General features: G+C 35.9%; 1 protein-coding gene across 9 annotated transcripts in view; it reads left to right on the top strand.

Moving 5' to 3' along the window:
- NCOA1 (nuclear receptor coactivator 1) overlaps positions 1-16,306 on the top strand; it is a 259,972-nt gene that overhangs the window by 187,642 nt on the left and 56,024 nt on the right. For all 9 annotated transcript variants that reach the window (XM_057558335.1, XM_057558336.1, XM_057558330.1 and 6 more), the window contains 3 exons: positions 4,589-4,736; positions 6,043-7,363; positions 10,209-10,389. In XM_057558335.1, coding sequence (XP_057414318.1) covers positions 4,589-4,736; positions 6,043-7,363; positions 10,209-10,389 — 1,650 coding nt within the window. The remainder of the gene's footprint in view (positions 1-4,588; positions 4,737-6,042; positions 7,364-10,208; positions 10,390-16,306) is intronic.

Here is a 16,306-nt window from a genome sequence, read left to right as displayed (position 1 = left end):
TTAAGAAATATTACCTAAATATGTGGCTTGCTCAGTGTTTAATTGCAAGTTTTCATTCTTGGACTTTGAAAACGAGATTAAACGTTAGTATTTGTGTGAAAAAAAAAAGATTTAAGTTCTTAGCTTAGTTTTTCAGCTGCTTTTGACAGACAGCTCACGGCCTGCTTTTAAAGGGTGTTGACCATTTTATTTTCCAGAATCAAATTTGAAAACACATTTCAGCCAAAGAATATTGTGGGAGCATTCAGGATGAACTAGATTAAAGCAGTTGTTCTCCATTGAGACTTGGGGGGGAATTGGGTATCAGGACCACCTGAGAAACTTTTTAAACTGGGAGGAAGTTCATGAAGGTATATAGTTTAGAAAAGCTTCCTCAGTTCTGTTCACTTCAGAATCATTCTTTTAGAGAAAAGTCTAGGTTAAATGCTTCCCTAAGGTCCCTGATAAGATTCATTTGGGGCAGCTGTTAAACCAGATTTCTGGACTCCACCCACACTACTGAACCAGAGTCTATAGTCTAAGATGTTTTATTACAGAAAAGTTTGGAAAACATAAACGTAGGTTCCACAAGATATTAATAGCTATAACTAGGAAATGATGTTTCATGCTGAATTAAATATGGGAAATACTTCAGTCTCCGACTTTTGGGGATTCATAAGACATATTTAAGGTATTTAAGTTTCTGGGAAGTTCTACAATAATGGTTCATGTTTGACTTTGTTACCCAGACTTATTTTTCCTCAGAATACTTTTTCCTGTAGCACATCTATTAGCACTTAAGGAGAGTAGTAGTCATGGGAAATGTTGAGCTAGATAGCCTAGAAAAGTTTTATGAAAGTTCTATTTACCTATTAACAGTAATGTAATGTAATGGATCGTTTCTTCTCTTTGAAAGATATCCATGATACATTGTTACATTAAAAAGTAGGCTAAGAAAGCATGGCATATATAGTAAGATCTCATTCTTGTATATCTATTTATCCAATAATAGAAGGCTAACAAAATGTTAACAGTGGTTATCTCTGAGTGATGGGATTATACAAGTTTATCTTTACTTACTCTTCGTTCATTTCTCTAGTAACTTTATAATCACAAAATAAAGTTATTTTCATTAAAAAAAATCATGAGACAGTTGGAAGGAGTTTGTAGTATCCATAAGTTTGGAAATGTTGCTATAAAACGTAAGTTCCCATATGAATGATTAACCAGAATGTCCATGTTCTGTATAACAGAGTTAACTGAAAATCTTTTTTTTTGTCTAACTTTATTAAAAATATTTAAAATATGAGTTTATTTTCCTTTTTTAGAAATTTCGGTATACTGAATAGAGTTTACACATTGGTGACTGAAAATCTTAGAGCATCTAGGGGTAATTTTTTTTTCTTTATCTTAGTAACAATTTTTAAATTGCATTTTTTCTGCATACATCTAGGGAAATATCAAAAAGAAAGAGAAATCTCTGCCAGCATTGATCTGTAGTACCCTGCCATACGTTTTAAACCTGCCCAGTTGGTTAACATCAGTAAGGCATGCTTGTTGAGGTTATCTCAGCACCAAATTAGGTGGAGTCAAAAACCCAAATAGCTCTACTTCGATAGCTGCTATGACCAGAGAAAACAGTTTCCTTTGCTCTGTTTCCTGGCTCTGTTGAGGCCTACTCTGGGGGGACAAAAGCAAAAACGATTGCCATTTTAAAGGTTCTTTGAAGAGTTTCTGGGGTGGCAATAATACCACATCAATAACATCCCTCCTCACTAAGTGTTCTAAAAATTTTAGAAATGGACACAGGAGTCAGAGATCAAAACCTGGCAAAACTAAATCAGGAAACAAAACCTAGTAAAACTAAATCAGAAAACAAGGTCAGGACCTGTGATCAAATGAAATTCCAAATAGTTTTGTTCAGGCACAGATCTTTCTTACGGGGAAAATTTGGTGTGTAGAACAGACGTTTAACCAACCAGTTCTGTAAAGAATTATGGCTCCCATACTCATGTCTTAATTCAGAATATTAGATTGTTATATAGGGTTGAAGCTATTAGTATAAATGGTATCTTGGGATTGGCTGAATGTGAGTGAGTATGACTCAGGACATAGGTACTTTGGAAGCTGCTTATTTGTAGTTTGTTTTTTCTTTGGTATTTATTCAGGAAATATTCATTCAGTACCTGCTATGTACCAGGTTCCATGCTAGATATTATGTCACAATAAACTGGCTCCATTTTAGTGACAATGAGCAAAGGTTAATTTGCATTATTAAGTCCTAAACTTGTAAATGACGAAGTCAGAGTTCAAACCTAAATCTGATTCCTAGGCTTTTATTCTTTTCATTGACCTGTGCTGCCTTCCTTGTGCTGAGTCTTATTCCACACCTTATTATCCAAAATAAATAATCTAACTTCAAAACTTAAAGTGTAATAATTTCCTGTATTAAGTTAGAAGAGATTCCCCAATTTTGGAATTTTCACTAGTTTAGATGTAGTCCTCCAAGTTAAGGCAGCATAATTACCAAAGGACTATTGATGGTTCTGTAATCCACAGTATCTTAATATTCCCATGTTAGCCTGAGTTTCTAGTTCTTTCTCACTTTAAAAGCATCGTACAATTTCAATGGAGAGTGGAAAATAAGAATGGGACACAGTACTAGCCCTTATGTTTATTCTACCTGAAGAAGAAAAATAAGTGTATAAAGGGTTTTCTACCTCCTATTCAAAGAGATATAGAAGAAATGTTTATGAAACAATGAAAAATAAGATTGGAAATGCAAAATGAAATCAGATTATATGGAGCTGTACTGTCCAATATGGTAGCCACTAGCCACATGCAGCTATTGAGTACTTGAAATGTGGCTAGTGAGACTAAGGCACTGAATTTTAAATTTCTTTTAATTTTAAATTTAATTTGTCACATTAATTTGCCACATTATGAAAGTGGCTGATGACTACCATATTGGACAGTCAGCTCAGTGGTGAAGAGCCAGAGAATGTTTTCCAGCAGAATGATCCTAAAGTGCAATAAAGTGTGATGAAAAAATAGACAAAATGGCATAAGCAAAATAACGTGAAATATATTCTGTGTCTTATCTGGCCATTTATGTATCTGTAGCTTTCTCATTATCCCAGGTTAATAATTTATCTTAAAGTGCCACTTTTTTGTTGTAGTTGTGTTTTCTAAAATATATTATCAGAAGATATTAACAGTTGGGAATTGTTAATATTTTTTTAAGGTTTTGTCAGAGCAAACATTTAACATATCCTTACACAGAAATTATCGGTTTTCATTAAAGACGTTTTCATCGTTTATTATTTCACTAGATACTAAATTTCTCCATGTGTTATATTTGGTAAATGTGCCAGTGATTTGGCTGAAATTGCCAGATGGGTAAGGAATCCTTGAAATTAACTTTATATCCTGGTTTTGGTACTTTGGGAGATTTATGTATGGCATAGATTTACAGCAGATTATGCCCTCTTCAGTTTATATGGTATACCCATGGCAATAAAGTAGAGCCTGCCTTCTCTTTACTTAAAGTAATATGTAGCTTCAAAAATTATTTATCAGTTGGTCATTTTGTCTTTCTCATATGTCTTTAAAGTGTGACTGAAGCCCTTTCTGAAATGTCTTTGAAAAATAGGACTAACGTTTATTACAGGCTAAATTATAATAGTCATTTGTGGTAGTAACCCTTGTATTTCAGTGGATATGATTTTTAACCTTGGTATAGCTGAGTCTACCTATTAAATCTTTCTTAAAAAAGAATTCTATTGTAATACTGAAACATCAATGACATTTTCTTACTTAGTAGTCTGGTATAGCCTTTACATATTTCATAAATATTTACCAGTAGAGTTAGAATTTTATCTGTTGTTAATAAAGCTTTAATACAAAAGTAAATCGTGTTGTTTATACAGTGATTTGACTGCCTTAACCTAGTTTTTATTTTATATTAGTAATCAGTGGCTTTATCTTAATTTGCTTACTAAATTAATTCAAACATCAAAAATAATATATATGACTATAATAATTTGACAAGTGGGGACCTTATCAATTCACATTCCTGAGTGAAAAATTAAATTTGAATTTCAGTTAAAGAGCTCTGCAAACTAATCAAAACTTAGAGGATGAATTTTATAGTATATTAATGACATCTCAATAAAGCTGTTTTTAAAAATCAGCCAGCCAAAGGTGGGGGGAGAGCTTGTTAGAGATAATACTGAGAATGAGAGGGGAGAAAATTACTTCTTGGTATTTTTAATGAACCCTTAATAAATTTAAGGAGCTGCCCCATTATAGGGAAAGATTAAGGTTGATTTTTTTGTGGTTTGTGGTTTCTTCATAATCATAACTTCTGTGAGGAGGCACCCATTCAAGTAGGACTAAATTAAAACTTGTCATCAGATTGTATATTTCACCCAGAATCATTTTCCCCCCTCAGATATCTGCTTTATCTGACTGTATTTTGAGTCTGAGCAGACAGCTGTTGGAAGGGCATTTAAATGAAGTTCTAGGTAGAAATAAGGCTTGGTAACTCTCCTTTGCCCAAAGTATAAGTGTCAGAATTTTAACTAGGTTTCTCTTTTGTTTGAAACAGTGATGACTCGTGGCACTGCCTCCAGCCCATCCTATAGATTCATATTGAATGATGGGACAATGCTTAGCGCCCACACCAAGTGTAAACTTTGCTACCCTCAAAGTCCAGACATGCAACCTTTCATCATGGGAATTCATATCATCGACAGGTACTACTTATTTGGAGAGCTTCATATGAAATAAGTCAGTTCACATATCTCTTCTTAGAGAAAAAGTTTTATATTCTTGATGGCGAGAAAACAAATTTTAAATTAGGCATTAAACTAACATGATGAGTATATAGTTAATATATCCATACTGAGTTTTATAGTTCTGTCGCCTAACAATAGCTTTGTTGTTTAAAAAGGGAGACAGGAAAGGTGTGGCTGAATATATGCTTAAGGAATAAAAACCAAAAACGTGGCTAAGAATTTCCAACTTTCCGTATGTGAACTTATGGTCTTATAAAAGATTTGAGTTTATTAGTATTGTTATTTTTTAATTTTAAAAGTGCTTTATTTTCATTAGGGCAAAACTCAGTGGCTCCTGAGTTCAAGTTGACAGTTTATCAAACTACAAATTATTAAACTATCCACTTGAGATTTTTTGAATGTCATTGCCTCTAATTTGTTCTCCTCTCAAAATATGTTTTGCACTATTATATATGGTAAATTCATGAAACCATTCTTTTATCCTATGAATTATTCAAAATCCTACATTTACAACTATTTAAAATTTAGCATTAAACAAAAGCAAAGACATTTTCCCTCACTTCATCTTTCTCTCATCTGATATATTTGCTTATGGGAACATGGTAATACCAGTCACAAATCTGTTGTCGTAATTATGGATTTGAGTAAAGAACTTGATGAAAATCTGAATTCAGTATTCTGCATTTTCTAATTTTAGTTTAATTTATGCTTGTGAGTGGAATTAGCACAGTTCTTTTTTTCATATTGTGATTTCTCTTTCAGAACATCTGCTATGTCTGCATGTCACCCTTTTTAATTTTTACATCAGTGACACAGTATTTTCCTTACCCAGTCTTCCTCTTTGGAGTTGAAATACTTAAAAGCTGTAACAAGGGAGTCATAAATAAATACTTTGTAACCAGAGAGGTGTGGAAAGTTTCTCTTTTAACTAAAAGTCTTATGTAGTGTTAATTATTTATATGAAATTTTGAAAAGTTTAGAAGTACATATATTGGATTTTTTTCCAAGGCCAAGAAAGGTTTCTCTCCCATTTAACTGAAACCATTATCATATTTACAGGGTCTTAAGCACTATTGCCTATTAAGTGATGCTAATATTTCACAGTAGTACTAACAGTCCACTGCTTTTCTTAAAGTGATACAGAAGCTTTTTACTTGATAGTTTGCTACATTAGTAAGATTAATGGTCTTGTTTTATAATATTCATCATAAAAATATTATAATGGAAAACAGTGAAGATCTTTGAATGTCTTTTCCTCCTCTAGGGAACACAGTGGTCTTTCTCCTCAAGATGACACTAATCCTGGAATGTCAATTCCCCGGGTAAACCCTTCCGTCAATCCTAGTATCTCTCCAGCTCACGGCGCGGCCCGTTCAGCTACATTGCCACCATCCAACAACAACGTGGTATCCACCAGAGTAAACCGCCAACAGAGCTCAGACCTTCATAGCAGCAGTCACAGTAATTCTAGCAACAGCCAAGGGAGTTTTGGATGCTCACCTGGAAATCAGATTGTAGCCAGTGTTGCCTTAAACCAGGGACAGGCCAGTTCCCAGAGCACTAATCCCTCTTTAAACCTCAATAATTCTCCTATGGAAGGTACAGGAATATCCCTTGCACAGTTCATGTCTCCAAGGAGACAAGTTAGTTCTGGATTGGCAACAAGGCCCAGGATGCCAAACAATTCATTTCCTCCTAATATTCCGACATTAAGCTCCCCCGTTAGCATGACAAGTACTGCCTGTAATAATAGTAACCGATCTTATTCAAACATCCCGGTAACACCTTTACAGAGTATGAATGAAGGACCCAATAACTCTGTTGGCTTCTCTGCCAGTTCTCCAGTCCTCAGGCAGATGAGCTCACAGAATTCACCTAACAGATTAAATATACAGCCAGCAAAAGCTGAATCCAAAGATAATAAAGAGATCGCGTCCATTTTAAATGAAATGATTCAGTCTGACAACAGCTCTAATGATGGCAAACCTCTGGATTCTGGGCTTCTGCATAACAGTGACAGACTCTCAGATGGAGACAATAAATACTCTCAAACCAGTCACAAACTAGTGCAGCTTTTGACAACAACTGCAGAGCAGCAGTTACGGCATGCTGATATAGACACAAGTTGCAAAGAGGTACTGTCCTGCACAGGCACTCCCAGCTCTGCCTCTGCTAGCTCTTCAACTGGTTCTTGCCCTTCCTCTCATAGCTCACTGACAGAGCGGCACAAAATCCTACACCGGCTCTTACAGGAGGGTAGCCCCTCGGATATCACAACTTTGTCTGTGGAGCCTGATAAAAAGGACAGTGCATCTACTTCTGTGGCAGTGACTGGACAGGTACAAGGGAACTCCAGTATAAAGCTGGAACTGGATGCTTCAAAGAAAAAAGAATCAAAAGACCATCAGCTCCTACGCTACCTTTTAGATAAAGATGAGAAAGATTTAAGATCCACTCCAAACCTGAGCCTGGATGACGTAAAGGTGAAGGTGGAAAAGAAAGAACAGATGGATCCTTGTAACACAAATCCAGCCCCAATGACCAAACCTGCTCCTGAGGAAATTAAACTGGAGTCACAGAGCCAGGTAGGTAATTCCTTGCTTCACAGAATGAACATTCCTAGTTATTTTTTTATTTTCATTTATTTTATTCCATCCATAGACCGTATTTGGATTCAGGCTATGTTTTGCCCTATCCCTTGGGCATATATTAAAAGGTTAGTTTCGATGGTTGAAAAATTACAGGATGCCCTGAAAAGTTCTCTTTGGAACCTTGGAGGGCAACAGTATTAATGTGGCATTCTAAGAAAGTAGTTGTTTCTTTCTTTCTATAAAATCAGAGTTCACATCTTTGGAGGTTTAAAAAAATACCTTCCCTGCCCCCTCCTCCCATCTTCCCACCTATTAAATCCAACTCTTTCAGAATAGAACCTAGAAACCTGTATTTTAAAGACACTCCCCAGAGAACTCTGATATGTAACTACGTTTGGGAACCTGTGATGTAATGAAATGAGAGAGAAATGTGAGGAGGTGGACAAAGCTGCCTAGTCTGGCTTGCTTTGCTATTTAATTTCCTTTGAAGCATTTTTAAAAGTCTTTTTCCTTCTCATCTGTTTCTAACTGCCCTCAATCCACAACCCCCATCAGAATAGGGACTTTGAGTATTCCGGATAGTAGGGTATATAACATGCCCTGAAACAGAAGTAAATAAAAGTAAACCTTTGCATAAATTGTTATGGATCAGGAACCTCTGTGTTTAGGCTGGGGTAGGGGTGGAGTGAAAAGTAATAGGCAGCTTCGTTTATTGAATAATTGCTGTGGACTCTGAAGGAATTTAAGAAAAAAAGAAAATGTGATTCCTCCCTGCTAGGAGCTTACACATTATTTAGGTAGAATATAGACATACGTGAAATAGCTGAAAATGTATTCACATAGCAGTTTATTAATAAGACTCTTCATTGTGAAACAAGATTCACACTTAGTACGTATAGGTCCTACAGTTTCTTGAGTCAGCTTTATTTTCTGCCCTCATCTCACAGAAGTCTCTCTCTTCCCTCAGGCATACTGCATTCTAGGCACATGGAAGCCCTTGCCACTCCTGGGATAAGCCATGTCTCTTCTAAGCATCTTCTGCCTTGCTCTCCTTTCTATGTCTGCTGAACTTCTACTCATCCTTCACAAACAATTCAGACATCATTTCTGTAAAGCCTTCCCCAGTAGCCTTAGTTAAACATTCCCTTCCTCTCCACTCTCATAGTTCTCTGTATTGTCTCTATTGACTATAACACTATTTGGGTTATTTCTTTACCTGTGTGGTCTTTGAGAAGGCTGTCTCTTGGTACAGCTAAACTAGTGCTGTGTTTCTAAGCTGGAAAACAGCTTTAAATAATAACTATGTTAAAACTCTCATGCTTTAAAATTAACTTGAAAAGTAACAGCTTTATAAGAAAATACCATTGTGTACAATCTTGGCACATCTGTTTTAGTGCACATGTACGTGCATTTCTGCTGAGCTTATACCTGGGAGTGGAATTGTAAGATCGTAAAATATGTATGTGTTCATCTTTAGTAGATAATGCCAGTTTTCCTAGTGTGTGAGAATTCCTTCTAGTTGTTCCATGTCCTTGTTAATACTTGCTGTTGTCAATCTTTTAAATTTTAGCTGTTCTGGGGTCTGTGTAGTGATATTTCGTAGTTTTAATTTGCCTTTCCCTGGTAAACATTTATTGGTCATTTGGATATCTTCTTTTGTAAATAGCCTGTTCAAGTGGTTTGCCCATTTTCCCAATGTTATATTTTTCCTTTTGACCTGTAAGAGTTCTTTATGCATTTTGGGTGAGTCCTTTATTGTTTATATATTTGCAGATATCTTCTCTATGCTGTGCCTTGCCTTTTCTTTCTCTTAATGGTGCTTTTTGTTGGAGTGAAGTTCTTCATTTTAACGTAGTCCAATTTGTCAGTTTTTTCCTTTATTGTTAGTACTTTTGGCACGTGCCACAAAAGACATGTTCAAAAATAGTCATAGTAGTTTAACTTGTATTAGCCAAAACCCAGAAAAACTCCCAAATCCATTACAGTAGAATTTATAAATATATTGTAGCATATTCATACAATGAGATACTATTCAGCAACAAAAACAAAGTGATCTACTGCTACTTGCGACAAGGTGTCTAAACTTCAGAAATGTAATGTTAAGTGAAAGAAGCCAGACTTCTAAAAAATACGTACATGTAATTCTGTTACACAATCTAGAAGGAAATTTTTGTTGAAGTAAATAATGAAACCCAAACAGGTAGACATTTTATGTTGATGAATTATCGTAAGGTAACCATAGTGGAATAATACTGTGAAATAAAGGTCAGTTTTCTCCTGTGCATAGCCACAGACAGATGTAGGAACTCCCTACCTATGCTAGAAGATATGTTTCTTATTCTAGTAAGTCCTTAAGTGGTAAGTGACCTTTCTGGGATCTTTCAAGCTAATATTTATTAAAAACTTTCCCAAACGTTTTAAAATTATTTTTAAAAAACAGTGTATGTTTTGCACCATCATAAAGTAAGCCATTTTATAAAATTTTGAAAAATATGACAAAAGGTAATCACCCATGATGCTATCGTCGTAACACAGTACTCTCGATATTTCTTTCCAGTTCAGTCTTTTTCCAGTGCATACATTTTATACCGAGATATAGTAGATAAACACTATGTGTATGTTATCTTATATCCTGTAGTATATTAATATCATAAGCGTCCACATTTTGTTCCAGTGTTAGGTCCTGTTATTTCATTGAGACCCCAATCTTTCTTTCTTCTTTCTTCATTCTCTCATAGTCACACTCAATTCATATAGTTTAAAGGAACAACTTGTTTTCTACATTGTTTCAGGTGAAAGTGTAGAATATATTTCCTCTAACTTTGGTTTCCGTTCTTAGTTTACAGCTGACCTTGACCAGTTTGATCAGTTACTACCCACGCTGGAGAAGGCCGCACAGTTGCCAGGCTTATGTGAGACAGAGAGGATGGATGGTGCGGTCACCACTGTAGCCATCAAATCGGAGATCCTGCCAGCTGCACTTCAGACCACCACTGCCAGACCCACTTCCAGGCTGAATAGTATGTGTTGGGGACAGAACTTCATTTTAAATGTTTAATGATAATATGGATTAGTGCTTTGTCTCTCATCATTATTGCACAGACCTTTTGTCTGTTGAGAGTGAAATATCTTCTCATTAATGCCACTCTTAGTAATACACAGTTACTTTCAGACATATGAACTTCACTCATCATGTCTATTTTAAGTTATAGTATAACCTCTACTTTTTTGTAATTGATGTTAAGGTGAGCAGTTGATGTTAAGGAGAGCAATTTTGTGTTCTTACCCAAAACATTCCATAGTAGGACTTTCAGAAATATAATATTGGATCAGATTATGTTTCCCAAAGGGTCTTCCTTGAACACTAGTCCTATGAAAAAAAGGATTTTGTGCTAACATACACTGGGCAAATGCTACGTGACATATACACCATTCCTCTATTAAAATTCCACAGTGCATATTAAAGGTTTTAGGAAGTCCTGTGTTAGATGAACTAGTTTATATATTTTAAAAATTGTTTTGCTTTATCTTTGTGCCAGTTTGTTTTTTAATTTAAAACAAAATTTTATACAAATTTTAAAGTTTACACTCCATTTACAATTATTACAGAATATTGACTATATTCCCCATGCTGTACAATACATCCTTGTAGCCTGTCTTACAAGTTAAATTTAAATTTAATTTAAAGATTTCTTTAACCCAGCATTTGCCAAACTTTTCTTGATTATGGAATTCCTTTTCTCAAGTAATACATGTTACCCCACAGAATGAGTTTTTCATGGGGCACTGTTTAGGAGACATCTATGTTGAAATAGGTCATGACTCCTCTAGCCCATGTTAGCATTCTCCTACTTAAGAGACACTTTGAATAGTATACTTCCAATTCATGAAGATAGTTTTCACCCATCAAATTTTGAAGTTGAAAAAAATGGTGATAATTCCATTGTGTGACCTTGAAAGTAAAGGAAACTAACCAGCTCACTTTCAAAATTTGCCTGTCCCTCTTCTAATGGGACCAGATGTGGGCCTTGTTTATTTCAGTCTGACTACAGCTTTTAGCTGGCATGACACAATTCCCAAAAGCTTACCAAGATTTCCAGACATCTGGAAAGAAAAATCTCAAGTCATCTCTGACATTTTTGGAAGCAGTTTTTCAGCTGACCAGAACACTAGATGAGAGCAGGAGCCTAGGTTCAAGTCTCATATTTCCCGTTTATTAACGGTAATACCTTAAGCACATGAATTTTCTGAGTCTCATTCTCTTTATCTGCAAAATAAGAATTAGATGAAACAACTTGAGAAGTCTTCTAATTGAAATAGAGATTCCAGACTCTGGGATATCCGGCACAGTTGGGGAAACAATGAGGTGTAAGTCTAAGAGGAGATAAAATGAAAGTCTGCATATTGATTGGTTTCATCCTCGTCCTTCCCCTTCCAATGTGGGAGACTGGAGGGGTTATCTCAGGAGATACCAAATGGCCAGAAGGAAGATGTCTGGATATTGGTATGTATGGGGAAATCCCTAAAGTGCAAAGGTCATGCTACCATCTAAGCATCCAACAGTGAAGGCTACCAGCAGACACAAGCCTCACACTGAGCCCAACCAGTCAGTGTTTTAGAACACTGTGTCTGTTTAGAATAGACACAGCCAAAGATAATCAGGACTTTGAGGGAAGTCTGTAACTTGAAAGAGAGCACAAAACAAGGTCGAGCTTAACTTTTTCTTCCCTGCTTTCTATATGTCTTTTGGTCTTTTTGTTCTTTCTGACAGCTTTTCTCAGCTTTATTTTCTAATATTTCTCTTGCAATTAAAAAATTTTGGATATCTAATTTCCAAAAATTCTTTCTTGCTTTTTGTCCCTTTTTTTCTTCCCATGTTATTCATGGATGAAATATCTTTTCAAAAATTTTTTAGTCCATACACTCATTGTATACTTCCTTTGCATACTCTTTTTTTGTTTGTTTGACAGGTCCTAGAAGATATACTTCAGCGAACAGGGAGAAAACCAAAAAAGAAAAACTTACAGGGCCCAGGGGAAACAGAGGATCTGAAGGGAAGTCCAGGAATGATGAGCAAGATTAGAGAACAACCAGTGTTGATTGGAGCAGGGGGCCTGAGTCCTCTGGAAAGGCAGCCTCCAAAAGAGAAATTACATTTATCTCTTTGAGTTTATAGAAAATATTAATGATAGATTTATGTCAAAAATGTTGAAGCATCCAAAAATTTCTCCTAGAAAAGCAGGAAAATGAAAAAAAATAAGATAATTGGTAACTCCAGAAAAAAGAAATCATGATATAAGAAAGGATGTTTGAACATAGTACACGACATGCCTTAGCAGTGAGTAATATTTGTGTAGTCGTAAGAATCTAAATATTAACTTTTTATTTTATAAAGAACTGTGATCTCTGTTAGGGAATTGAGGGCACAGGAGGTAATAAGGGAGGTGATGTGAGAGAACTAAAACCCCATCTATCATGATGGGGAGTCAGAAATCTAAAATGGAGATATTTTAGAAATAATTAGGCAAATGCTAAAGAAAACAGCTACACAAGTTGTGAATGGTTGCCTCTGTTGAAAGGGAAATAATTAAAGGATCGGAAGGGGCAAGACAGGAAACTGCTTTTATTCATAATAGGCCTTTTGGTCCTGACTTTTAAATTTATGTATATGTGTTAATTTGATGAAAATTAAAGTTAATAAAAATAGAAGGGGGACTTCCCTGGTGGCGCAGTGGTTAAGAATCCACCTGCCAATGCAGGGGACATGGGTTCAAGCCCTGGTCTGGGAAGATCCCACATGCCACGGAGCTACTAAACCCGTGCGCCACAACTACTGAGCCTGTGCTCTAGAGCCTGCGAGCCACAAATACTGAGCCTGTGTGCCACAACTACTGAAGCCTGTGCACCTAGAGCCTATGCTCCGCAACACGAGAAGCCACCACAGTGAGAAGCCCACTCACCTCTAGGAAGAGTAGCCCCTGCTCGCTGCAACTAGAGAAGGCCGCATGCAGCAAGACCCAACGCAGCCAAAAATTAATTAATTAATTTAAAAAAAATAGAAGGTGTCTTCTAGCTCTACAAGTCTGTGAAAGTAGAGTGTTTTTCATTCATAATCTGTCTTGAGGCAAATAGCTCTTTTTTCTTTCTTGAGATTTCCTCCCCTGAATACAGCTTCATATATAAAAGTTTGTAAATAGGCCACAGTCTGTTAAACCCTGTGCTGTAGTATTGCTGAAGGCCAGAAGCATAGAGGGGAAGAAATTGAGGTAAATGAGGGGAGGGTGATAGCTGCAGACAGTGTTTACAAAGTTTCCATACCGACAAGAAAAAAGGTTTCAAGAGGCATAAGGCTAAGGAGACAAGTTGGACAGGAGAAAGGAAAAGATAACAAAAGACTGGAGAAGGAAAAAGAAAGAAAAAAAGAAGATGAGGACAAAAATACGATAGCTTATAAAGGGAAGAGAACAGCCTCTGATTCTCTGCCCCCTCTAGCCTCTACACTGCCCACCACTGCCTTTCACTAGAGCCAGAGTCCATTATCCAGTAGCTGATTCCATGTCTTAACCTTGTGCCCAAAGGTCTCACATAGGACAGTTTAATTATCATAGTATTTCACCACCTGAGATATACCTATTAGAACTTCTGGATCTATCTGCCATGTCACTTATCTTTTCTGTCATACTTTGCACTGTATTCTGAGAGAGTCTCTGGGCCAGATTTTCTGGATCAAAACTGAATCTTCAACCATATCCATTCTGCTCTTCAGTCAATCTATTGAGTTCTTTTAATTGTGGCGATCACGTTTTTAGAAATTTTTTTTCATAGAAGTCTATTACCATTTATGTATATGATAGACTTTTAAATCTGTGTGATGATAAATTTAGCATATTACTTTAGGGCTCATCTATTTTCTGTAACAACCCTTTTTCCTTCAAAGTTTCTTTATTTCTTTGTCAAATTTGCTATCTTTCTTTTCTGCTGTTGACTTTTCTTGAATGTTTGGTAAATCAGGGCTGTCTGTCCATATATACTGAAAAAGACCTAGAATGAAACATCTTGGTAGCTAGAGTGTTTCTTTAGCTAAAGTGAGAGGCCTTTTGCTCTGGCAGTGAATGTAGGTTCTGATTATAGAGGCCCTGATTCTTAGTTGTCGTTGTGAAGGAGTGGGGGTTGGTGATGGGGAAATCCCTTGTGGCAGCCCTCACACCCACTTTGGGAGATTCCCTGGGCAGAACTCCCGCACTGAGTCATGTACTCACCACTTTAATCCCATGGGCAGACGCCAGAGTCAGCTGCACTCAGAGCAGGGCCTGGTGACAGCTGTTCAGTTGTCCTTTAATTATCCCAGCAATCACCCATGGCCTGTTCCTTTACCCACTCGAATGACCACTGAACCTGGAGTTGTTCTAGTGTTCTTCTGAGAAAAACCCCCTTTTTGGAAAATCTCCTCTTTGTCCTGATGTAAGGTTTTTAGTTTAGGTCAATTTCACCATCAGTTTTATCTTTCCATCTGTTTTATCTTTCAGAAATTCTTCATTGTTCTAGTCAGCTGCCATGCTGCTTCTTGTGCCTCTCCTTCAGCTGTAGATTTGTTTTCCCCTTTTAATTTCTTTTGTTTCAGTGATAATTTTACACATCAAATAAAATATAGATGATATATTTCACATTGAACCAGAAATTTTCCTTAGGTCTATTTACATATGAGGAAACTAAGGTCATAAGTTCCAGAGAAAGAAAAGAAAACACACACAGACAAAAACTTGCCCAAAGTTATCCAGTTAGTATATGTAGAACCAGGATTTAAATTTCAGTCTGCCTGGTTTCAAAACACATTGTTTATATGCACACACACACCCATGCAGTGTGACCAAGTGATTTAAATAATTTTGTTAGAAATGTACTACAAGAGCACATCAAGAGACAACTTAGAAGGATGTTGATCAAAATATACATAATGTGCTTTCTTGGCAGTACCTTCAGAACCTCTACTATGTCCTTTTGACCATCTTTAAATTTCTATCCCTTGAGGGTGGATTTGACTTTTGAAGTTTTGTGAAGTTATTTGGAGCCAAATTTGTTGATCTGAAAAGAATAATACTTTTTAAAACATCAGAACCAAAATTAGATGTAGTTATAAGGAGTCATATTTTCTTGAAGGACTTATATACTGGTTAAGACAGTTCTAGAAGAATTGCAAAAATATTTGAACATTGGCAACATCACTGAAGTAAGGAATGACCTACTGAGGTGCTTGTTTTTATGTTCTATGAACATACAGATTCTGAGATGATTATTTTTAAAATCTTATTAATCTGTAGTACATTAATAGTGTTCATAACTCTAAAAATAAATGTTTCACATAAAATATTTTCAGTACTTAAAAACTCCATTTTTAGTTCCCTGTTTCTGAGGTTGCGTTTAGTGTGTTGTGGCTATCGGTAGGCATTTTGCTAGTACAAAACTATAATGAATAATCTTATGTAGAGATAGTTGACCACATTTGAGAGTATATCTGAAATATAAATTCTGAACAGAATTGCTGGGTCAAAGGGTAGACAGATTTTGCCAAATGGCCTTTCTTATGCCAGTTTACACTCTAACTGATAATGTTGCTCTTTCCACACATCCTTTCTAATAAGTTGAATTATGCACTTTCTCATCTTTACCAATTTGATGTGTTTTATTTTTTAAGTATCTCAGTGTAGTTTTAATCTGTATTTCTTTTATTGTGAATTAGGTTGATCATTTTTCAATGATTTCATGTGACCTGTTTATATTCTCTGACCATATATCTATTGGGTTATTCAGTTTTTATCTTATTGATTTATAGTTCTTTTTTTTTTTTTTTTTAATTAATTTTTTTATTTTTATTTTTGGCTGTGTTGGGTCTTCGTTTCTGTGCTAGGGCTTTCTCTAGTTGCGGCAATCGGGGGCCAC

This window comes from Balaenoptera acutorostrata, chromosome 12 (assembly GCF_949987535.1).
Source record: "Balaenoptera acutorostrata chromosome 12, mBalAcu1.1, whole genome shotgun sequence".
Taxonomy (NCBI): domain Eukaryota; kingdom Metazoa; phylum Chordata; class Mammalia; order Artiodactyla; family Balaenopteridae; genus Balaenoptera; species Balaenoptera acutorostrata.
Note: the sequence above shows the minus strand (reverse complement) of the source record. Positions and strands in the feature narration are given on the sequence as shown.